At 53.6% G+C, this 24,457-nt stretch overlaps 1 protein-coding gene across 1 annotated transcript in view; it reads right to left on the minus strand.

The window, feature by feature from the left end:
* FLT4 (fms related receptor tyrosine kinase 4) overlaps positions 1-24,457 on the minus strand; it is a 60,862-nt gene that overhangs the window by 15,471 nt on the left and 20,934 nt on the right. Inside the window, exons 2-14 of the mRNA XM_075509440.1 lie at positions 22,970-23,066; positions 16,283-16,557; positions 11,907-12,019; positions 10,850-11,012; positions 10,467-10,606; positions 9,590-9,758; positions 8,676-8,793; positions 7,885-8,036; positions 6,967-7,129; positions 4,986-5,130; positions 2,249-2,357; positions 814-1,173; positions 418-564 (exon numbers count right to left, since the gene is read on the minus strand). Of these exons, the coding sequence (XP_075365555.1) occupies positions 418-564; positions 814-1,173; positions 2,249-2,357; positions 4,986-5,130; positions 6,967-7,129; positions 7,885-8,036; positions 8,676-8,793; positions 9,590-9,758; positions 10,467-10,606; positions 10,850-11,012; positions 11,907-12,019; positions 16,283-16,557; positions 22,970-23,066 (2,151 nt within the window). The remainder of the gene's footprint in view (positions 1-417; positions 565-813; positions 1,174-2,248; positions 2,358-4,985; positions 5,131-6,966; positions 7,130-7,884; positions 8,037-8,675; positions 8,794-9,589; positions 9,759-10,466; positions 10,607-10,849; positions 11,013-11,906; positions 12,020-16,282; positions 16,558-22,969; positions 23,067-24,457) is intronic.

Consider the following 24,457-nt stretch of genomic DNA (forward strand, 5'->3'; position numbering starts at 1 on the left):
CCCAGGCAGTCCAGCTGGTGTGTCAAGCTCTACTTCCGCTCCAGGACCTGTTCCTTTCCCTCTGCAATGTGCCTGGATCCTTCCCATGTTCCTTCCATGGGATCTGGGTTGGTCTTTGCCTGAGCAGAGATGCCAGGCACTGGGCTGGGAGTAAGAAGATGAATGATTTATCTCTCTCTCTCTGCTCTCCAGCTGAATGTGCACATGCACAGACAGTGCTAAGCCAGGCCCTAGGGCATAGACTTGGCCGGTGAGAGTGCATCAAACTGGGATAGAACGTGATTAAAATCAGAGTTCAGCCAATTCAGAGAATAGGCACCTTTGCCTGGGCACACAACTCCCAGAACCTAGCAATGTTCAGCTCTCCAGCTGCTGGACATGATGTCCTGCCTTTGATTCACCCCCAGCCCACTGTACCTGACACTTCTTCCACCAGTTTCTCATCTTTGTACCAGCTGATTTCGGGAACGTGGTTGCCGTCCACCTTACAGCGCATTTCTATGGAGTCGCTGATGTTCACCCAAATGTCTGTCAGGTTCTGCTTGAGGCGGGGGATCTCCAGGGCTGGAGGAGCAGCACAAAGAGGAGGAGGAGAAAACGAGAAACTGATTGATCAAAAGAATATCTGTGCTCCTGGGGGCCTTTGGGTCTCTGACCCCTGCTGAAGGGTGTCTTGAGAACCCAGGTGCCCTGCCTTTGCCACCTTCAGTTTAGCTTGCTTGCGTGGCTTCCCCTGAGGATGGACCGGGAAGCTGATGGCAGCAAGAGCACCAGCTCTCCTCCATCGCTCCCGCCTGCCCTGCTGACCCTCACCCTGCACAGAGATGTATTTCTTGTGGCAGTGCTTTTCCCGGGTCTTCCGGTTCTGCACCTCACAGACGTAGTCTCCCTCCTCGCCCAGGGAGATGTTGGAGATAGTGAGCAGCAAGGTTGCATCGTTGGAGTCGGGCTGGAAGCGCAGCTCCCCCTGCATCTTGGTGGCATAGTGGTGGACGTTCTTGCAGTCCAGCACGAGGGGGTTGCCCTCCTCATCATGGAGCTTGGAGAGGTTCAGCCGATACCACTGCAGGTTCTCGTAGGTGTAGTTGTCCGCATTGCAGCTCAGCTGTAGGTCTTGCCCCTCTATGGGCTCTTCTGAGGGCTGGGACTCAATCTCGAACCCATCTGGAATGGCTTTCAGGAAGGAAATGAACATGTGGATGAGTTTTCATGGCTGAGCTGCCAGACACCATGAAATTGTCTCCTTGGGCTCAGCTCTCTGAGACCGCCCTGTCCTCAGCCAGGGTAAAGGAAACCAATCCAGAGCAGAACTGTGACATGGAAACTGCTAGCAACCAACAGCTTAAGCCCAGCGAGCGCTAAGGGATATGCTGAAGTCCCAGGGTCAAATTAAGATGGGGTCACAAGTGAAACAAATCTGGGATGTCTGAATTAGGCTGTTACTGCTCTCAGCTCAGCTGCAGCATTCTGGATTGCACACATGCCTGCTTTTACACATGCAGGCAGTTACACAGCCAGCCTGGACAACGGCACACACAGAGCATTACTGGAGCAGTAATGGAAGATGTTCATCTACCTCCACAAAAGCTGGTGGCTCTGACAGCACAGGTACTACCTGTTAGGGCCATAGGCCCAGGCTTCTGGGATCTGTCCAGAGAGGCACGAAGATAAGCCTCTGCTGTGCCCTTGCTGGGCTCCCTGTCCCCAGCGGACAGGGACAAACTCCCGCCAGCACGGGGTACCACTGGCAGGAAGCTTATGCAGCCCCATATAGGCCACAACTCCAGCCCACACTGCTGGGCTCTGGCTTCTACAAACTCAGCTTCCTCCCACCACCAAAATCCCGTGGGGACCCTGCCGCGGGGCTCGGGCCAGCAGGACCCTGCCTGGGAGTGGGTCGGGCAGTGCCACTAGAGGATGCTCTTGGACCAGGCACATCCCCAGCTCAGGGAGCTGCCTGGGCCTGAGCCAGCAGGGCGTCCCCAGCCCAAGACCTGCCAGGGCTGCTCCAGGACCTAGGCACAGGCAGCACCGGCTCATCCCCAGGTCTGCCTGCGCTACCTGCTGCCAGGGCTCCAGGCTTTTGCCACTCAGCAGAGCTCTGGGGTAGCCCTGCTTTCCTGCTGGCTTCCCGGTCAGTGTTTAAGGTGCTAACTGTGAATGACAGGACCCAGCAGGTCTAGGGACCTGCCTATTTCAAGCAGAGAGCTCGGCTGATGCAGGTGGAGGGGCTGTCCGCAGTACTCACTGGTCACGTAGAAGTAGATCAGCCGCTCATCTCGACCCACTTTATTAGAGGCGATACACTTGTACATGACTGAGACGTTGGCCTCCTGGATGGCTAGTTTGCTGACTGTCTGATGGGGGAAGAGAGCATAAGAAGGAGTTAGGAAGAGCAAGAGGGAAGAGAAGCAGGATCAGTGCTGCTCTCTGGCAGACAGCAAAGCACACAGCAAGCCTGGCCCCAGGTGGCAGCTGTACCGGGGAAAGGGTTATGCAAAAATAGACCCTTATTCGATAGCCCTTTGTGCATTTCAAGCCTTGTCTGCTGGCTCTAGCAACAGCAACATGGTTTTATTCCTGATCTCTGCTCCTTTTTACAGAGCCCAGCCAGCACAGATGCCTCTCCATGGGAGCAAACTTCTTGCTAAGCCCCTCGGGTGACCACGGGGATAGGCCTGTGCCCAGCAAGGGAGACGTGAACACGATGCAGGGCTGAGGGGATGGCTAAGCTCCTGCCAGGCTTTACGACAGTGGGCAGAAAGGGAACGGACACCAAGGCTTTGATTCCCTGAGCCCTCTGCAGTGAAGTGACTGCTTAGTGTCCCACAGAGTTGAGTGGAGTTTACAGGTACTTACAGACCTGCAAGCACTCCTTTTATCCATAAGGGGAAATCAAACCTGTGAAAGCATCCCAGCTCTCACCAGTTTAGGAAGATCTGTCATCTTCTCCCTTTAAATTCCAAGTGTACATAGACATGGTCCTAAAAGCTTCCTCCTCCCTCCTTCCAGCAAGACATGACTAAGATTGGGCAAACAGCCAGGCTGCTGTCCTGGGAGCACGGACCCAGGAGATGCTGCCTCCAAATAAGCCAGGAAAGGCAGCTGGGGAGTAAGGCTGCTCTCCTCCTGACTCACACTGCACACATGTGAGCTGCCAAAAGTGTTACAAGCACTCCCCTTAGAGGAGATCTGCAGTTTGAAGCACAGGTTTCTCCTCCCTCCCAGTTTAAATGACAAGGTAATCACATATGAAAATCCCTGCAATGAGACAATGTTTAAAATGCAAAAAAACTGTGTTCCTACAGGGAAACTACTTTGCCTTTACTATTCATCCCATAGACTTTGGGAAGCATTTCCGTTCTAAGTGGCAATGTATTAGCTTGTGTTAATCAGAAGGAAAAGTCATTCATTCAGTGCATATTCAATACAGCTGAAGTGACCTTATTATTAGTACTTTTGTGTGTTGCCTTTTCCGTTTCTTGGAGTTATTCAATACAGCTGAAGTGACCCTATTGCTGGCACTTTTGTGTGTTGCCTTTCCTGTTTCTTGGGGATTTTCCTTCTAATCTGCACTGTTACGTTTGAGTTGGGGTTTCTGGATTTGACATCATCCTGCTGTCTGCAGTGTGTGGCTGTGCACGGCACGCTCTGTGGCTCATTCTGGCCTTTCCAGACAGAATGAAAAACAGAGGAGGACGGTAAGAGAAGACAGGCAGAAAGGAGAAGGAGAGGGAGAGAAAGCAGGTTTGAGGACATGGCTTCCCACTGCAAGTGGAAGAGCTCTCTTCTCCCAGAACTCTTGCACATTCCTGGGCTGCACAACCTAAGTTGGACCTCCAGGACAGTTACAACCAAATAGATGGAATGAGAAGGACACAGCTGAGGAACAGGAGGAAGAGAATGAGGAAAAAAGGGAAAGATCAAAAGGGACCAAGACGAGAGTCACATCTGGAGGAGGACACAAGGGCTTCTCACGAAGCTCCCACCACCCCTGCTCGCCTTCCCAGGGGACACCAATCCCTGCCTCTCCCTTCGGCTGCTCTGGGAGGAGCAGCATCTGCCCCTGCCACCCTTTTGGCAGAGTGATGAACTCCTGGCCAGGCCAGGGGACGGGAAGTGCCTTTGGAGGTGTGTAGGAAAACAGGAAGTGACTTTCGGAAACGGGGGCCCGTTTGTTTGTTCTGCATCCCTCTGTGAACGGCTGGTGCCCGACACCAGCGGGAACAGGAACCCTGTCATGGCGCAGACCTGACACTCGTGGCTACCAGAGAGAAAGAAACAGGCAACAAGCAGTGTCTGGCTGTCTGCAGGTCACACGCTGCAATGAGGGAGAGATGTTCCTTCCAGAAAGGAAACGCTGTGAAGGAGAAGTGGGCTCTGTGGGCAACACGTGCTCTCACTCACAAACCTGCAGCGGATGGGCGCCAGCATCCCCATACCACCCTCGCCCCACCGGGATGGGGACAGCTGGATGAAATGCCCTGCCACACACATGCACGTTCCTGAGGCCAGAGAATTCCTGGTCAGTCTGTGACTCCTGGTCTCCCTTCCCAGCTGCCCAGGGTGCTCTGCGGGGTTTGGCTCTCCCAAAACAGCTCAAACAGGAATGCTCAGAAATGGCCACGGGAGCCCCCACAGCACACGTCCCCCACACCCTCCTTAGGTGGGTGCCCTGCGTTCAACAGCAATCAATGTAAACCCTCCTGCACAGTCAGCCCCAGCGGGAGCCTCTCTGGACGCTGGGTAATTTCTCAAAGATGACAGATCTCCCTCGCCCTGGGGCTGCCTGGTACTGCGGAGCCCCAGAGCTGGGAACGGCTGCTGATGGTTTACTTTAGAAGCAGAGGTGTGAAGCCCTCCCCAAATCTGTCTCTGCCAGGCTTGTTTCCAGGCCACTTTTGCTGGCTGATCGCGAAGGACCCCTCTGAGAGTGCCCGTCTCCAGCTCCCCGCTTTGGGATGGGCTTGGGGCTACAGCCTCACCTTGTTCCGCCCCTCCACAAACTCCACCCAGGTGTCAATGCTCTCGATGGGGTTCACCGCATCCTGCTGCGACACATCTTTCCAGTCCTTGCACTCGGGCATCCGGTCCCGCTGATGGCGCCTTGCTGATCGGTGCCTGCTATTGCTAATCCAGCAGCCAGGGAGGAGCAGGAGAAAGAGGAGAGAGATGGAGAGACGGTCAGCTGGGGAAAAGGCAGCTAAAATAGCTTTGTATCTGAGAATTGATGCCCTTGTCCTCTAACTCTGCAAAATTTCCTGCGTCTTTTGGTTACACAGTTCTAATGTGCTTTATAAGGGTGCTCTGCGATCACTAGTGAGGCAAACATCTGTAGATGTGAAAATTGAGGCAGGGAACAGATACTGGTGTCCCAGGCAGTGTCTTTACCCCCAGGCCTATGGTTTCATCTTTCCCTGCTAAGGGTGGAGAAAGGCAGGGGTGAAATCAGTTCATGTGTGCCTGGGGCAGTTCTTGATGCCACTTTGCTCAGCAACAAGGCCTTAAACCCCTGCTGGGACAGTAAGTCAGGGATGTCACAGACTGGCTGGGTGCTGGCCTGGAGAGCAGATGGTGCAGCACCCAAGGGTGCTCCTGCTGCCCCTGATTCAACAAATACCAGGAGGGAAACATCCCAAATAGAGATGCTGCTGGTGTCTCACAGGGGCATGGTGGTACCTCTTCGGGCTGAGACAGGCGAGCAAGGAGAAGTGTCCAAATCTGTCAGGGACCCGGGATGCTGCAGCCTGCAGGGTGCTTCTGAAATGCAGGTGGGGCAGGGAGATGGGAGGGTCTGCCCAAAATCCACGGTGGGAGGTGTGGAGGGAGAAGGCTTATGGTGAGAGGGAAGCAGGGGAGAGCTGAGCACCCAAGAGCAGTGACAAGGGTGCGTGCTGGCAGTGCGGGGCAGACCGCTCGGCGGGGCGAGCACACCGGCGAGCTGTGTAAACAACAGGAAGCTAGAAAGAAGCCTCCTGCATCCTCTGGATCTATGCTAGGCAGAAATACGGTGGCCTTGGGAGACAGTGCTCATAATTCATGGGCCCCTCTGCTTCCTGACAGGGCCACAGTGCACTCGCATGCAATGGAGAGCTCTCTGGCGTCCCTGGCTCAGCAACAGCCTGCACAGGGCTGCGGGACCTGGCTTCCTCCAGGCACCCTGATGTTCTCCACCCTGACTACTCTGGCTACAACTCCCCAGCATCCCTTTTCCTTCTTCCTGTGAGGTTGCCACTAAAAACCACGACTGCAGCCCTGCCTGGTGCTGCCCCAGCTTCCCAGGGCGCAGGCACTGGGCACGCACCCTTCCTGCCTACCTATTGGCGCTGCCTGCACAACCACCCTCCTGGCAAACCATCCCAGCAACTGTCAGAGATCCGGCACTTCCCTCGGATTCAGCAACTCTTCCCTGCATGCAGCAGCTCTGCTCCCTTGCCTATGAGCACTTTTGCTTCCATCATTACCCAGCAGAAGATAAAGGACCAAAAAACCACAGGGACCTTAGGGCAGGAACGGGATGAGCCCCAGCTGCCGTCTCAGGGTCTCACCAAGGGGCTGGGACAATTTCTTCTGCAATCTGCTTCAGTTTCCCCATTAGCACAGTGGTCAGCGGTTTTATTGCAGGTGCTGTGAGGTGTGGCCGGGCCATGGACATCCCCTGCCGGATGCAGATGGCCAAGGACAGAGGGGAAGCTGAGGAAGCTCTTGGTGTCTGGGACCAGCCAGACTGGGCAAAACTCCCACACGGAGCACAAGTGTCTCCGGCGGGATCCACTCTGCCTCTCCACAGGGTAAGTGGGTGTACAGTGCTCTGAGCTATCAGTCGGTGCTGTCCTCCTCTTGCCACGTTGTGGCTGGGAGAGCAAAAGCGAGACAGGGTCTGGGACACAGCCACAGTCACAAGGAGCCCATAACACCACGCTGGTGACCTGGTAAGACACAGGTTTTGGAAGAAATGGCACTTACAGGCTGCGTCGGGAGAACATCCGACAGGGCATCCACGGCCTCCACTGCCACTGGATCACCTCTGGCGCTGGGATGCCATAGACCGTGCAGGTGAGGGCCTGGGGGCTCCTCCGGGAGTAGATGCTCGGGGAAGAGGCTTCCTTCTCATGGATGCGTGGAGGAACTGCAAGGATCAGAGTGACACTATGAGCGGCCACAGGCTCAGCCGCTGCATCCCCAGGCCAGGCACAGCCCTCCCCAGGCCTGTCTGTAGAGAGACTGGACACTAAGGCACTATGGCTCTCAGGGCAGCTCCTGGGGAGCTCAGACCTGCAAGGCAGAGCAGGTTATACTTAGGCAGATTCAAGTGACGTCATTTCTCCTTCCTCTGCAGAGTGTGACTGTCTGGATGCTGCAGGGCTCAAAGCACTCTCTGGCAGCCCCCAGCACAGGGCTACAGAGACTGCTGGAGACAAACCTCCAAGCAGAAGTGCCCTTCCAGCACTTTTTGCACTGGTATCTGGTTCCTGCAGGACAGGGACCAGTTTCTGCTGGGGAAAACTCCCTATGAGCTTCCCACCCAGAGGAACTGCTCCAGCTCCAGGCTTCACATGTGTTGCAGCTGCCCTGCCCTCAAGTCCGCATCAGTCAGGGTCACCCTCAGCAGCATCTCCAGCTGCAGTTGGGAAACGGCCCCTGAGCAAGGATATATCCTGCCCAGAGTGATGGAGCCAGGAAGAAAACTGTGCCATATCGCCCAGGCCACAAGGAACCAGCCTCACTGTAACCAGAGCATCCCTCAGCAGTGGGGGAGAAGGAGACGATGTAAATACCAACTGCTTTAGGACAGCAATGGGGACTTGGTCTCGGAGCAGCCCAAAGGCTGGGGCCATGGGCTCAGTGCTCTCCCCTGGCCCCAGCCCTGGCCCCCTCCCTTACCGTTGACGATTAACTGGAGGCTGATGCGCTTCTCCAGCCCCGCCAGCCTGTTCTGCAGAACCAGCGTGTATGTCCCAGCGTGCTGCTCCGACACATCCTTGATCTGCATTGAAGATTGAGATTGCTTGGGAATTAGCTTCCCGTCCTTGTACCTGCGGGGAGGCAGAGAGAAAATGCAGCCATGGGGAGGAAGAGTCCCACTGGCAGCCTGGCAGGGCTTTGCTGGTCCCCACTAGAGCGCAGTCAGGGTGCCCCTTGCTAGCACTGGGGACCTCTCTGGAGAGACCCCTGGGCTTTCCCTGGACCCAAGTTACGGGTCTGCGCATTGTCTTGTATGGATGTGGTGGGGTCGGGGATGTCGTAGCTCTGCCCTGAGCAGTGTGCAGGTGCAAAGCTACCAACTCCCAGCCAGCTCTGGCGGAAGTGCAGCACGATGAGGTGCACAACCTGGCCCACTCTCTTGCTCCTCTGGGCAGCCGTGATCCCTGCTGCAGGGGGATGAGGGGCAGCTCCTGTGGGAGCTCCACTTGGCCCCTCCAGACAGCGCAGAGCTGCCAAGTCAGGCCAGGACCTTTGCTGCTTCTTCCCCAGACCTCACCTCCTCCCATCCCAAGCTGTGCAGCTGACAGCCAGGGCAGGTGGGAGAAATGACCCCCATGGGTGGGAGAAAGTGACATTTGGGACAATCTTGGCTACAGAGGGACCTAGCAAGGAGGGCAGGCTAGGCTTCCCTACTTGGCAGAGGGAAGGAGGAGAGGAGGGGGTGGCTCAGGCTAAGAAAGGTGCGTTACCACTGGAAGTCTGGCGGGGGGTAAGCCACGACTTTCACCGGCAGCTTCACGGCCTCATCTCCTGCGGTGGCTTCTATCACCGGGCCCTTCCTCCACTCCACATTGATGAAGGGCTTTTCTGCAAGAAAAAAGGTGAGCATGGAGGAGAGGAGAGCAAAGGGTAAGGCTGTCACCAAACTCTGCTGCTCTCCACAGGGCCTGACAGCAAGGACCAAGGACAGCCGGGGTGTTGTAGCAGCACAGTTGAAAATGACTACTTCTCTGCAACAATGAAGTCAAAATAATGAAAATCCACTATTGCCCCGTCTGCCCATATGACCCCCAGCTCCTCTTCCACATCCCTGTTCCCAGGGGGGCTCCCTCCCTGGAGCAGAAGGGGAGGGAGGGAGCAAGTGCCAGGCAGGGCTGGGCAGGCCAGCGCAGCACTGCGACTCTGGCAGCTGAAGAGCTGCCTCTGCCTCGCCATTGGGAGCCATCAGGGACGCAGGGAGGCTGTGCTGCCCCATGACTTTCTGCTGCCAGGAGACAGCTGCCCAGTGCTGATGGTGCCTTGTGCACCTGCAGCTGGGTGTCTCCCAGGCCAGCCATGCCATGGGGCACTGCATCTGCCGCAGGGCCATGAGACCTGTGTGTCCTGCCATCCCACTGGCATTTGGGCCAATTTAGTGTTTGCATCTCTCCCTCTCGTCATCTTGGCACCTTGCTGAGTGTGATCGTGCTCCCAGTGTGGTGCTGGGGCACACAAGGGCTGAGGAACTGGAGGAAGGCTGGGTTTCACTAAAGCAGAGTGGGATGGAGGTGCAGGAGCCCCTCTACTGAGCCTTGGGCCAAGCACTGCCTAAGCAGTCTGGGGATTGCTCTGCTTGCAGCTCGGCTCTGGCTGTGGCTCTGCGAAGGAGTGGAAGGTGCCGTACCGTGCACGATGACGTCGGTGCTCTCCTCCAGCATCTGGGCACCATTGGTGGCAGTGCACGTGTACTTGCCCAGGTCCTGCTGGCTGACGTTGTGGAGGGTCAGGATACTGGAGAGCTCCGTGTGTGTCTGCAGGGACCGGCGCTCGGGCTCCATCACTGCCCGCTGCATCTGTGGGAGACAACAGAGAGAAGGGGATGAAAGACATCAATGCGATGGGGCTGTGCAGATGGGCTTCTCACATCTGCGCTTCTTGCTGCCTAGTGCTTGCCTCTCCCTGGCCAGGCATCTCCACCACTAACCGCCATCCTCAGGGATGGAAAGACAACAAGCCCTGCGAGCCCTGCGTGACTGACTGCCTGAGGCTGAGGTCAGAGTTTAGCACATATTTTGCTCTGATCTGCAGCCCAGTAACAGGCTGGGAGCCCTACAGGTATGTGAACAGAATGATGCCCTCAGGGGACTCCTCTGTCTCACTGTTCACAATAGCTAGAGGCTACAACAGGGGGAAGACACAGTGAGGAAGGGACCCCCTTGCAGGCTCTTGGTAACCAGGGCTGTGTGGCTAGAATAGCTCCTTTTAAGCCAACAATGTTTGCTCTGGATTCGCACTGACGGAAGTGAAGCCAGTGTTTGCCCAGGAGAGCCCCAGAGCAGTAACACCTCGGCAAGGAGAGTGCTTTCGGCCAGTAAAAGGGGTTTTCCCTCTGCCTGCCTTCTCCTGCAGGAGAGAAAAATGGGAAAGCACTCTGACCAAGATGTCCAGGGCACAGCATGGTTAGGATCATTAGCCCTGCCAGTGATGCCAAGAAGGGGCAGGAGAGGACGACTCAGAGGGAAGTGGTTCAGTGCACGGGGAGTCGCTCTGTTTGCTGGTACCTGTTTGCCAGGGTAAGTCCACTGGAAGCGGACGCCGGAGTTGAACTCAGCCCACACTGTGCAGTTCAAGACCAGCTTCTCTCCCACTAGCAGCTCCATGGCTTTCTTGGGATACAGCTGGATGTCGTACAGCTCGCTCCCTGATGTGGAAGAGGCAACAAAAAGACATTTCTGATCTGTTAACTCTTTGACTCAGACTATGCAGTTACAGGAGGCTTGGGTATGACCTCCTGCTTCTTGGTGCATCTCTGGCATGCAGCAGAGGAGATATAAGCACCATGCAGAATCTATGTAGCTAGAGAGGACCATAACAACCCCATGAGCCTCACTGATGGATTTCAGAGCCATCCAAACTGCCCCCCTCCACCTTCCCAAATCTTCACCTGCTATATGGATGATGAAGAAATTGGATTTGAAGACCTTCTTGTCAATGACAGTCTCACACTGGACGAACAAGGAGTCCCTGATCAAGTGTGTGGGTACCTGCACCCCCTTCTTGTTGTCCCAGAAAGTGCTTTTCCCGTCAGGGTGGATGAGGGAATTTTGCTGGAAAAATCAACATTTTGCCAACTGAAATAAGAGTAACAATGTTCACACCCCATCCCTTCCAGGCTTTGCGCTGGCTAACACATCCCTTTTGTGGGAAGAAACGATGCAGCATCATGCTGTGCTGGCCTCCCGCTCTCTCCCCCCGAGGGTTTGTCATCTAGGAATTGCAGCCTCCCCTATACCCTGAGCAGTCGAGAAGCCATATCCTGCACCGCGAACCTCCTCGTCTGCAGAGTGGGCCAGAGATTTCCAGGAATGGAAACTTACAGAGATAGCTAAGGAAATTGATGCTGATGTCCCAAACATCAGCCTCACCGGGATGAGTGCTGACCTTGGGTAGCGTCCTTCCCGGGCAAGGGAAAGGCCCCTGGCCCCCAGAGTGTCCCTGGAGGCCTTTGTACAATAGTAACACTCATCCTGGAAGGATGTATTTGCATTGTAAAAAAAAAAAAAAAAGTAAAAAAAAAGTAAAAAAAAAGGCACAAGCAAACTGATAACAGAGTTGTTTTTAGTCCTCAGCCCCAGGGCTGCAGCCTCCTCCCTTGTGGGGATGGTGACCACCTAGAGGGTTTGTAGATCACAGAGACCAGAGCAAAGAGGGGATGCTGTGGGGAAATGGGATTAAAACAAAGTCTTATTTTGTTTCATAGAGCTGCAGGGAAGAGAAGCAAGGTTGGCAGGAAACCCGTGGGGTCTGCCCAAGGGAACTGGACAGCACAGCTTCAACCAGCAAATAAAACGAGGAAGCCAGTGGCTTGTACTTTCCATGGAAAATATCCCATGCATTTTCCATTCCTGGCAGTGCCTGTCCCACTTCCACTCAGGCAATTACAAATGCAGAACAAATGCAATACATGTCGGTCCAGAGCCTCCCACTGGCCAAGCTCTCACCGAGATCAGTGTGACGTTAAGATCTGGGATGGACACGAGGCATGGTACCCAAGTGTTCTCTTTCTTGCTGATGAGGAGAGTCTCAGGCTTGTTGATAAACGGCTGTTCAAAATCTGAAGAAGAGATATACGAAGAACAAGAACTAAACAGAGGCAACAAAACAACTGGGAATAGGGACAAACAAGAAGAAAAGGAGGCTTTCTGGCTTTCTTTAACACAGCATGAGCTTGCCAGAGAGAGCGGCATTGAGCTGGATGGCCTCATCTGCAACATGCGACAGTCAGAGGAGACACCTGGAGCTCAGGAATGCAAAGGCAGCAGCCGAGGTGGGCACCTGGGCCAGCCAGCTCCTCTGCGCTAAACACCATACTGATGGAGCAGCACTCGTGTGACGTTTGGGCAGTGCTGGAAATGACCTCCCCCTTCCTGGCCCCCTCCAGGTCTCTGCCTGGGTTTGACCCTTTGTGAAACCAGCGGGTCTCATCCTGGGCTCAGTGCCTGCCCAGCTGGTGACTGTGCGTAGCCCCGTGGCAGGGACGGTGCGGGGCTGTGCCGCCCTGGTGCAGCGGCAGGCAGCATGACCTTCCAGGGCGAGGAAGTGATCCGCAGCGGAATGGTATGCAGATGTCATCCTGCAGCCATCCCGGCCGGCAAATAAACAGATGAGCTGAGCTTTCCAGGGCTGCCACCCCACTGCCTCCCAACTGCTACAAGCACAAATATTGACAGGAAGAGCAAAACCACCCAAAATTAATCAGTGAAATGACTTAGCAAGGCCAGGGGCGTTACACTAAACTCCACATGGAGCTAGCACCAAGAAGCAAAGTGTCTGCAGAAGGGGCTGCCCCATCCTGCTGAGTGCGTTGCCTGTGTCAAACGAGAAAAGCCCAAGCAGGGCTCCACAGTGGAAGGGAGTTGATGGCAGCATATAAAGGAGACGTGTTGTGGCCCTGACCCGTCATGCCAGGCACCATCCAGACACAGAGTGCAAAAACCAAACTGAGCCCAAAGAGACGGCAAGCTAACAGGGCAGCAGGGACCCCATTTCTAGTTCTTTCTCAGATACACTGGAAAGAGCTGGTGAGACCAAGATGCAAAATACACTTGTATCCCAAGCCACGGCTGGCCAGAGGGTGGGAAGGGTGAGGTTTGTCTTGCAGTGCCTCTGCTGCTGAGGCACCTGCTCACCTGTCTGCTTGGCAGAACTTCTGGTTTGAGGGTTTTTCTACTCTTTGGACTCTCCCAGACAGGGCATAGAATCAGTAGGCACCCAGGTTGACTAAATGGGATGAAGACAAAATTGGAAGAGACAACGAATTGCGAGGCTGCTTGGTGTCCTCTGGCAGCGCCTCACTGATGGATAATTTCTTCTGTAGTATCAGCCCCTGCCTGCCCATTTCCACAGGGACACATGCCTCACAGGATGCTCTGAATAGAGACTGGCCCTAGTGTCTCCAATGCCTGGTGTTGCCAGCATCTTTTCTCTGTAAGAGTCATGTCTCTGGAAATGTCCACCCAGCACGTGGTCATGATTGGCTTTGTTCATGGAAATTGTCCCCTTGGTGAAGGGGGCTCCATAAGGAGGTGGTGGGTCCCCATCTGGGAGATGTGGGGCTACCCCAGGGCTCTGCTAGGGGAGATTTTATGGCTTCTGGTATGCTGGAATCAGACCAAATGATGCCAGCAGCCTTAAAAGTTACTCTTTATTCACCTGGATTGCAGCTAAACCATTGATTTCAAGGGGACTGTAGCATGAGGATGTCTGTTTGCCCAACCTTAGACTTCTTCCTTCTGCCACCCAACCCCTAAAGCTGCCCTAAAGCTGTCTAAAATGACAAGTCAAAGATGAATTTGGTAATGATCCCCATTTGGGGATCCTGCTGTTCAAATCACATTGGGCCCAACCCAATCCAACCCAGTGCTCCCACTGTTAAGTGCATAAGGGAATTCCTTTAATTTTTGATCTATAAAGCTGTTGCTTCAGTGATAGTCATGCTGCAAAGACCTACTCTGGGTGAAGCATTTTTTCTACAGCTTAGGTGAAACAAGCCATGCACAGGAAACGTGTTGGTCAGCTCTTATAAAAATACGGATTGCCCAGAGAATTCTTATCTTTTTTTCCTGGGGTTTTGTGCTGCCACGGGATTGCTGTCTTCTGAAATCACAGATTTGTTTCTGAGTGTGAACATGTTCCTCATTCCCCTCCTGAGCCTTGGGCATGTGAGAGGGAGGAGGTGCACAACTCCCAGAGGTAAGAGACTATGAGGTCCCCTCCAAGCTCAGATGGCAGCCAAGAACTAACTGATTTACTGGGCTGGTCCTGCTGCCAATGAGCTTGTGATTCATGCACTAACTCCCCTCTCTGACCACATCACATATTTTCTGTAAGGCTGTCATAATGGGTCGGATGGGAATAATTTAGCATCTTCTTCATTAATATATGCTAAGCCTTATGAGATGGGGGCTGTACATATCCTATTCCACCCTGATGAGGCATTCTGTATGTTTACAGCACTATCTCTAGCTGTAATAAAATACACACCTAACCAGACACATGGGAAATGAGACATATGCATGGAGAGTTCATTTGAGACCTGAGCTGCAGGTAAAATACAGAAGAACCCATTTTTCCAGCCAAGCACAGATATTTTGTTCCTGGCAATTCCACCAAGCTCTTACCATGAGAAATGAGGTTGATGGATAAATCTGTGGTCTGATCATGCTGTCTCCAAACATCCCCGACACTTACATCAGCCCTTCCAAGCTCTCGAGGGATGGTTTCACATTGCAGCCCAGTTCAGCAGGAACAGGCAGGGCTTTATCTGGATGTTCTGCAATGGCTACGGTTACCGTATGCCTGGGTTTTCTTGACATGTCCCTTCTCCTGCCTGAAAGCCTGTCCTGTCTGGAAAGGCGGATTCTGAGGTTTCCTAGATGTTTTGATAGCCATAACAGGGCACAGTCTGATTGGAATGAGCCTGAACATGTGCTGTGTAGCCATGTGCACAGCAACGCTGCGAGGTGTTGGCTGGATCTGTTGCACACACGCTGTCCACAGGCACTGTGAGTCCCATGGGCCCTGACAGCGTGGGGTTTATTGCCCCTAAGCTACACCACACGTGCATACTTGCTGCTCTCTAGTAAACAGGAGAGCTACACCTGAAGCCAGAGGTGAGAGAAGGCGGACAAGGGGGCAAAGGAAGTGGCATTTGCTGGATCACACAGAAAATCAGGGTCTTGCAAATGCATTCCCTGCATGTAAGCCTGTTAGGTTGTACTTATTTTCACCGTGTGTAAGAAGCTCTCTGCCTCCATCCCGATACAACACTCTAGAGTGTCTGAACACCCCTGTCTAACATGTCTGGGATCCAGGGAAGCTCTGTCCTGTTTTAGGATGGGCAGCAGAGCCTGCAGGAAGAGGAGGCAATTGCCGAAACAGACCCCAGTTCCTCTCCAGCAGCTGCCCAACTTTTCTGATTTGCCCCTGCATTTTTCTCTGCATAGTTGCAGAGGCAAATTTGGCTTTGCCCTGGGACTTCTGAAAAATGCATCTTGTATGTCATGACCTGCCTGGCTCGTGACAACTGCACCAACTAATAAATGGGGGCGGAAAGAGAAATAGCTCAGCCAACTGTTTCCAGGGGACAGCGCTCGTTTATCTTGCTGGAGCGTGTGCTGTGAGCAGTGGGGGAGACGGCAGAGGAGGAGCCCCTGGGGCATGAAGAAGCTGAGTATTGGCCCCACAGCCGCTTGCTGAGCTGAGGTTCTAGCTCCAAGCCTGGTGGACAGCCCTCCTCCTCCAAAACATGTCTTAAAACCCTGCCTGTGCGGGCAGCCCCTGTGCAGACAATGTGGAGAGGAGCATCTGGGTCTGCCATGGTGGAACGGCTCCAGGGCCACCCAGCCGGGGGACAGGAGGAGGCTGCACATGGCATGTTTGTACCACTCCTCCTGTCCCTCTCTCAGTCTCGGCTTTACGCAACATTATCATCCCTAGCCGCTAGCATCTCAGAGAGCCCCCAGCTGCCCAGAAGCTAACTCTTGCGCTTTTTTTAGCAGTGGAGTGTCTCTGAGGCCCGGCTCTCACTCCTTAAATTCCTGCATTCCAGCCTGGCTGGAGCAGTGCCCCTGGGCCAGGACGTAATTGAATCCCAGGCGCTGCTGCCATCCCCCGAAGTGGACGTGGGTGGATATTGGTTCCCTCGAAGTGCAGGGAGCCAGTCCTTGGCCCCCTCCCTGAGCCTGCAGCAGCCACGCTCTGCCCTGGGAGGCCGGGGGGCACGTTGGGCTTTTTCTTCTTTCTGATACTGTGCTGGTGCATAGGCTGACCCTGAGCTCCCCTAGCCTGAAGGCGCACATCGCTGGATGGCTCTTACCTCTCACAAACACGTAGGCGCTGACTGCTGTGGTGCCCTCTATTTTGGCATCAATGTACTTGTAATAGCAGCGGTAGTAACCCGTGTCGTTCGCTTGGGTCTCCGTCAGCACCAGGACTTTGCAGTATGGCTTCGTGCCAGTCCCCTCGCAGTCGTCTTCTCGAATTGCCCGGCTGCTGCTGGGGGCTGCTGAGGCCACAAACTCAGTCTCCTTCTCCTTCCCAGCAGGGTCCACCTTGCCCCCGGGCCACGACCACTCCAAGGGGTGCTGGCCTCTAGACATGAGCAAAGAGGAGAGTTAGCTTTGGGCTGAGCAGGGTGAACACCGTGGGGATTTAACTGCCCTGTGTGGCTCCGCACACATCTGCACGTGGCCCAGCCAGCCACCGCTCTCGGGCTGTGGCATGGAGGAAACCATCCTCCAAGGAGACAAACACGCTCGAGGAGATGGTAAGCAGCTTCACTAATCACTGGGCAAGCACAGGCTCATTCCCTTCCCCAGGCCACCTCTCCGGTCATGCTAGGCTGTGAGAGATCAGCCCGCTCACAAGCAGGACTCCCCCTCCCATGACTTTGTCCTACTGGTATTGATGTCAGCACAGGGAGCCACACACAGCCCTGAAGGAAAGGCTCCATTTATTCTCTATTCCCTCTCATTATTAAAAGGGTCCAGAGCTATTAAGAAAACACACGGATGTGTTGAGTTCCCTTGGCTCAGTGCAGCTGCTGGCTGGGGCTTGTGGTGTGATGAATGGAGTGGGAAGGAGAATGAGGGAAGGTGAGCAGACTGGAAAGAAAATGAGAAAGAGAAAAGCAGGAGGGAGTCAAGGATAAAAGACAGCGGGGAGAAAACAAGGGGAGGCTCAGCTGACTGCCTTCTGTCCAGCTGCCAGCTCTTTCCTTCCCCGCTGCTGTGGGAGGGGGTTCCTTGCTCTGCACAGCACCCTGCAGCCCCTCTGACCTCCCGAGCCCCCGGCTGGCCCAAAGCTGCTGCCCATTCCCACTTCTGCAGAGACACTGAGCTACAGACACCCCTCCGAGGGCACGACCACAGAGCCTGTTCACCAGCGGCCCAAAGACAAAAGGAAAAGTCCAGGAACTGCAAAACCCCCAGACAGAGCGTGCACGTGTGTATTTATATATAGCCGAGGATCTCCAGAGCAGGAGGCTTGCATATGCACATGTACGCATACGCACGCGCCACCATAGCTTGCTATAACCGCACTTGTTTACTACAAACAAAACAAGCTTTTATTCCATGCTGGAAGTTTCCTTCTGTGAAATCAGAGCCCCTTTCAGAGGAAGGCCTAGTCCCCACTTGAAAGTTTGCCAGTGTAGCTGAATGTGCAAAAAAAAAAAGAAATAGGAAAAAAGAAGACATCGCAAGAGACAGCTGTGGGGGTAAAAATGGTCTTTTGTCAGCACTGTTTGCTCTATTAGGGGAAACTGGGTTCATCTATTATGCAGGTTGGGAATAGGCATGTTGGCGCACGCAGCTCCTCTGCCAGGGCAGCTCTGTGGGCAGATGCTTTTAAGAGCAGCCAGACTGTGACCGTCACCAATAGCTGGATCCAGACAGCAAGGGACAGCAAGGAGGAAACGAGATAAGGTGCCATCGGAGGGCACAATGGCTCAGATGCAATGAGGACAGGATTTCTGTCCAAGTATGGGGGAAAGACCTGCCCCTTTGTGTTTGTCTTCAGCAGCTGATTTCTCTTCCTGCAGACTTTGCTCTCTTCCAGCTCCTGCTGCCCAGCTCACCACGGATGAGCTTGGAGACAGTGTGCTGCACTCTCCCCGTGTCACCAAGCACAAGGGCTCTGGAGGCAGTGATGTGCCCTTGGGGACAGCCACGCAGCCCCTCTGACCCAGCTCAAACTTCTGCATTCACTAAAAATGCCATCAGTGCCTGAGGCAGGACTGGAAGCACAGCTCCAGCAGCTTGTGTCCATGAATCACGGCATGAATCCTTTTCCAAAGGATGAGAGTCCATGAACCCTTCAATACAAATAAGACTCTTGAATTTTGAGTTTTTCCCATCCTGTGCATGCACAGGGAAAAATAACAGTAAATCTGATCACCAAACCAGTAACACTCAGTGGACTCTGCCATGCTCATTGCTCTGCTGCACTGGGCACAGACCGTGAGGCCGGCCCCACTCTTAACCCAGAGCCAAGAGCTTCAGACCCCCACTGTGCAAAGGAGCCCCAAAGCCCTGTGCATTTGCTCAGGCATTTTTGGCACTCCACATGGAGCAGGGTAATTGTACAAGTCTCCAGCGTTTCCGCTTTCTGTTTGTTTACCCACGGGGATTTTCACGCATTATCAGATCCCCTTGTTTTATTAACCATCAAGGCTAGCAGTAGCTGAGTGACACGTATTTATATAAACACGGATGGGCCAGTACAAACAGACCTGCCGACCAGCCTGCGGGCAGCTCTAAACTAAGGCATTCCTTGCATCATGTGCTGCTCGACCAGGTTCAGTGGGGACACAGAAGGTGTAGGCATTAGCGTGAGCCCAAGTTAGCTTCACTGGTGCGTTAAGAGGACCAGAAGGGATGAGAGCAGGCCAGGATCACTTGGGTTTATTTCTGAATTTACCCTCTTCTGCATTTGGGGAAAGGTCCAGGCAGCAGTTTTGGATGGTTCCCTCCCTCCTATCTGTCACCTTCAAAGATGTTCCCTAGTTGTTTTCCTTCAGCTCTGTGATAATGTGCCTCTGGGTGATGGAGCCTGCTGATGCCAGCTGGAAACAGATGCACTGTAGGCTTCTCCACAGCTGTTTTTCTAAATCTTTTCAGGACAGATGGGAGACATTGCAATTGGCACCACTTTTCTTCAATCCTCTTTGAAGCTCCCAAGTGTGGTATGATGGGCAAAGCTGGCTGTGGCTTTGTGGCTTAGCTGGGATAAGACAGATCCCTCCTCAGCACCACAGAGCATGTTCACAGCGGTCACACATGTGTAGGAAAGAGCAGCAGGTGCTGCGTGTCCCTGGACACTGCTCCGGAGCAGCCATGGTGGGGCATTGCCTTGTCCTCGGGCTCCTTCAGCCCTGCCACAGCGCTCGTTTCCTCCAAGGGAGCCAAGAGGGCTCCGGGGTCAAATACTTCCTCTCTGTCAGAGTAAGGTTTGTGCACCCGCAAGCATCTGCGAGTCAGCTCTGTTAACAAGTCAGTGGGCAGCAAAGGACAACCTTGTCCTTTTTCTGAATACCACGGCTGGGTGATGCTCCCTCTCTACCTGAGTGTCCAGCACCTTCAGGATGGGATGGGATGGGGCTGGGCTGGCACAGCCAGGACTGAGTCGATCCCTCCGGAGGTTTCTGCTGTTGTGCAGCTGGCTCCTGTGGGCTCTGCTCCAATATTCATGAGCCGGAACAGCACAAGCTCTCCACTTTCCCCCAGCGCAGGCTGCCGAGGGCATGAATGCAGAGATTCACAATATTCTTTCCTTCCTTCTTGGGATGGAAGCTAATAAAAGATGCACTGTCCATGTGGGCATCAGCCCCTTTGCCCTGCTCTGCCACATGCTTAGATCAAAACATCACTGCGGCTCTCAGCCAGCCCTGGCATGATCTGTATTTTGGGGAATGCTCCTACACTAGTCTCTTACTCTGTCTGGACCTCTCAAGGGTGCATTGCACTGGGTTATGGGGGGAAACACGCCTGTATGTAACACCATTTGCAAAAGCAGAGCCCAGCATCTGGTGGCTCCTTGTGGGTGTGCAGTGTCTTTCGGTCTCTGTTAAGCATGCCCAGCTCCAGAGGCATTGCTTATTCCATGGCCTGGCATGGACTCTGGTCACCAATGAGGCTAGGTGGGATGTGGAGGAGAAGGGGGGGCTGCAGAGCTGTGGGTGTGTGAGATCCAGGCTGCTGCAAGGCAGCCTGAGAGTGCAGCTGGCTGCGGGACTCTCACGCTCGGTGGGCGAAGCTTGAAAGGTCTCCAGGGAGTCTCACACGGTGGGTTTTGAGCTCAGCTTTCTGCTGCAGCACTGCTTCAAGCAGGCCCGTACTCCTGGCTCCAGGGCAGCTCAAAGAGCAGCCAGAGGACATTGCTCTCAAGGGAAGACCAGGGTCAAACTGAAGCCACATCCAACACGATGCTCAGCAGGGAATCCCTGGATCCTGGATTTGATTTTGTATTTGTTTCTGCCCTACCCTGCCCCACCACCCTCTCCTTTGCCTGTTCTCTTGGTGGTCTGCATGTTTTTCCCTTCAGCTCCCATTAACACAAGCCAGGTCTTCCCAGGGTGGGCCATGGTCCAGAGAAGATGTTGGAGAAGCAGCTGGGTGTAATTAGAGATCCAGGAACCAGGAAAGATTTACTTTTCATTCAAATGAAGTAATAGTGTCCCACAGTCAAAACTGTCTCCTCAAGACATTAGACAAACACAGGCTTGAGAGCTCAGAGGGAGAATGGGAACCTCTAAGCCATGCAGGAGATGCTGAGACTTGTCTACCTACAGATGGTGTGAAGGACACTGCACAGTCCCAGAGGAGCACATCTAGGGTAGCAGGATGCAGAGGTGGGGGGCAGCCATGGAGCACGTGGGCAGACAGTGCATGGGTTTTAGTACTGTTTGCAGATGGTCCTGCTGCTCTTCTTCTGGCCAGTTCAGTCCTACGCAGCACCTGTGAGCCAGGGGTAGGGATGTTCCTTATCTCAGCTGTGTCCGTGCCTGCGTGCTGTATGGATACTGCCTAGTGAGCCTGAAAGATGAGCCTTGGCACTGCAGCAGGGAACAGGGAGCTTGCTGCCACTTGCAGACACTCTGTAGCTTGTACGATGCTCCCTGCAAGGGCAGGCCGTGCAGAGTCTGCACTGGAAATAAGATTTTTTTTCTACTTCATGTGATTTTCCTTCATACTAATCAATACCTAATAAGTACACAAGCAAAGGGCAATCTTGTCCTTCGCAGTCCAGGAGGGCTACCCAAAAAGAAAGGCTTTCCGCTTCATGGTGCTAAGCAGGTATGTTCATGCTTGACTGCGAAAGACACTTTCTTTAACCACACCTCTAACTTCAGCATGTCCTTTAGCCTTGGCTCAACCTGCAAGCAATACAGGGCTGTCTCTGCACGTCCCAATTACCCATCAGCTCCCCCACCTTAAGCTGCTGCAAGAACACAGGTCTGTTCCATCGCGTGTAGCACTCTCAGGCACCCTGCTCCATGGCAATCACCCAGGGAATTGGCAGCATGGGACCAGTCCCGCAGCAGCCAGCCCTGGATGCCAGGCTATGGCTGCAGCGCTGCCTGATGCAGAGTCCTCGGGGCGCCTGCGCAGGGCTCGCTGTGGGCACCGGCAGTGCACACCTCTCCCATGCTCTTGAAACCACTTTCTGTGTCCCTCCCTGGGCCACTGCTGAGAAAGGGTCTGGCCTGATTATAAGCTCATCTGGAATAATCTCACTGAATCTCTCCTCTTCCAAGGTTTCAACAGAGCGTGTCAGCTCCAGCGTCCCTCTGCGGAGGGACCTGCCATGGCAGAGCACTGGAGTCTCCAGACTCCTCCCTCTCCCTCTATGCCCCCCACAGCAGCTATATGGCTGACCACAGTCCTCCAACTCACAGCCTCCTACAACCTAGCACACACCAAGGCTCCTCAGGTTACCATATGAACAAGCCCACAACCGCTTAGCTTCTCAGATGGAGTGAAATCAGTTCAGTATAGCCATCAACAATCTCTCCTCTGTCCCTATCCCCTGGCTGTGAACTGATTCACAAAGTAAAAGCAATGCCATCTGTTCCAGGAAAAGTTAAATATGTTTGTGACAAGACATGAACACAATGCCAGCCAAGTGTTTGCAGTAATTGCTCCATAGTTATATATAACACTGAGAAACACCCATTTGAGGCCCATGCTGAATTTATACCCCCATTGGGCCCTAGCACTCAGATCCCAAGCATGGATCTGCTTTCAGCTGCTGAAGGGAAACTCCAGCTTGGTCAGGAAAATTGACCTTGGTCAATTCTCCCACTTGTTTTTTTTTTTTCTTCTTTCCAGGGTAGGGAGTAGTGCTGAGAACATGTACAGCCAGGTGTCCCAGCACAGGACAAATCAATTCAGGCACATCACCTTCTCAGACCCACAGTCTCCAAAATGACCAGAGATTCTCCAGCTCCTCTCAACAGAATTTCACCTGGCCTCACCAGGGCTTCTCTTCACCCCCATGTGTACAAGGCAGAGCATTAAATCCCAGCTTCTTAGAAAAGCTGGAAGCCTCTCACAGCCACCACTAAGTGCAGCCTTGCCTTCTCCCATGGATGTTTCTCAACATGTCCCAAAATGACCTGCCAGATTTAGAAACCGGAACTACAACCCTAGCAGCCCCCGATGAGGTGAGAATAAGCAACATCAGAGAAAGACAAGGAGAGTTAAAAAGGCCAGTTTCCCTAAAGAGCTTACAAGGAAGCTATCAGATCACACAAATGTTTCTCTATCTTCCTTCTGCCTGCAAGACTACAGCAGAGGTTATCACCATCTCCTCTGAGACATCTTCAGCATCTTTGTCAATTAATTAATTAGATGAATTCACACTTGGTGAATGTGGCAGATTTCTAGTCAGCTGTGCTAATTTGCAGGTGTACTGCAGCCGAGGTGTCCCTGGTGGGCTCTCCTTGCCTGGGCCTCCAACACTTACCAGGTAAGAGCAGTCTAGGCAGAGCCATGCACCTTACCTGCAGGTGATAGTCAGTGTATCCTTGGCGTTGATGGCGTGTTCCTCCTCAGTGATGCTAAGAGTAGGGGGGGTCATAGAATAGCTGCTCACCAGATCTGTGGGGAGAAAGGAGAGAGGCGATGATGCAGACATCTGCTACTCTGGACCCACTGTGGTGGGCAGCAGCTAGCTTGGCATCACGAGCCCAGAGAGGGGCAAAGCCTCTTGAAGGAAACATCTCGTAGGAGTCTGCTCTTCAGCAACCACTCTAGGGCTGGGGCCAGAGAGCCCCTGGGCTCAGACAGACCGACTACCACAGATGAGGGCCAGAAAAAGAATGGAAGACCAGAAATCAGGGAATCCAGGTGTGGCCATTCCTCACCAGGTGACTGAGATTGAGCTCACTTGGACTACTGCTCTGAAACGATCTTATCTGATAACTAGAGGGAGTCCGTTGGGAGATTTTTCTATATGCATGTAGTTTGCTGTAATCAGGGGACAAAAATCCATCTGCCCAGATACCACAAATGCAAAACTCTTGTGTTTATTCAGAGATGCTCTCAGGAGCCAGCAGGCATTCACTGAATGCCCTTCTACTGCCAGGCATTCTCGGGTACAGGCAGTCACCTGAACAGGACCAAACCTTTGGGGATTACAGCAGCCCCCTTCTCTGCACCACAGCCAGGCAGGCATTCCAGAAGTGAAATTATCCAGGCTCAAGGACAGGCAGTTAAACACATTATCATGCACTTCTTCTCCCAGCTTTTGTCTGGGAGAGTCCCACTTCTCGTGTTCTTGCACCTCCGGCATGCCAGACACGCACCCTAAGTGAGCTCTTCATGGACAAAACATCTCGAAGTACCGGTTACCCTCAGAGACATACCCTCAGAGACATTGTTTTTCATTAGCAGGATGTTGCTGACTGTCATTACTTCGTGATCTTTATCTTAAAACTCCAGCTTCTGGAGACGTGAGATAATTCAAAAGAAAAGTCTCAGTGACTGCAAAAACAAGCAAGCAAACTAACCAGAAATAGAAGAAAAAAAAAAGTTGCAAAATGCGAAGCTGTGACTCAGGTAGATGCTAAATGCTAAGGAAGAAAAGAATGCAAAAACATGTTGCTAGCTTGATTTTCTACAGAAACGTGAAGTTTTTGCAACCGCGTTCTGTGCATGTCTGTCTTCTTCCCTTGTAACATTCAAACCCATGTATCAGAGAGATCTGGCAGAGAGGGAGAGGTCTCGAGGACATGATGTTTCCACGAGTTTCGCAAGCAGCAGGAACACGGTACGATGCCTCTCCTCCAGAACTGTGGCCCGAGGACTGCGGGCCTTGGAAGCCCTTTGGTAGAGCCACGCCATGAATGTTGGGAAGCTCCTAAACCTGCCCTGGGAGACACCAAATGGCCGCCAGCCCCTCTGACACAAGGCCTCTGAGGCATGGCGTGAGGAGCCAGGCCCGTGGAGAAGCCGGGGTGCCCAGGGTCCACTGCCACCAGGAGAGGCCG

The sequence above is a fragment of the Mycteria americana genome, chromosome 8, assembly GCF_035582795.1.
Source record: "Mycteria americana isolate JAX WOST 10 ecotype Jacksonville Zoo and Gardens chromosome 8, USCA_MyAme_1.0, whole genome shotgun sequence".
NCBI classification, from domain to species: Eukaryota; Metazoa; Chordata; class Aves; order Ciconiiformes; family Ciconiidae; genus Mycteria; species Mycteria americana.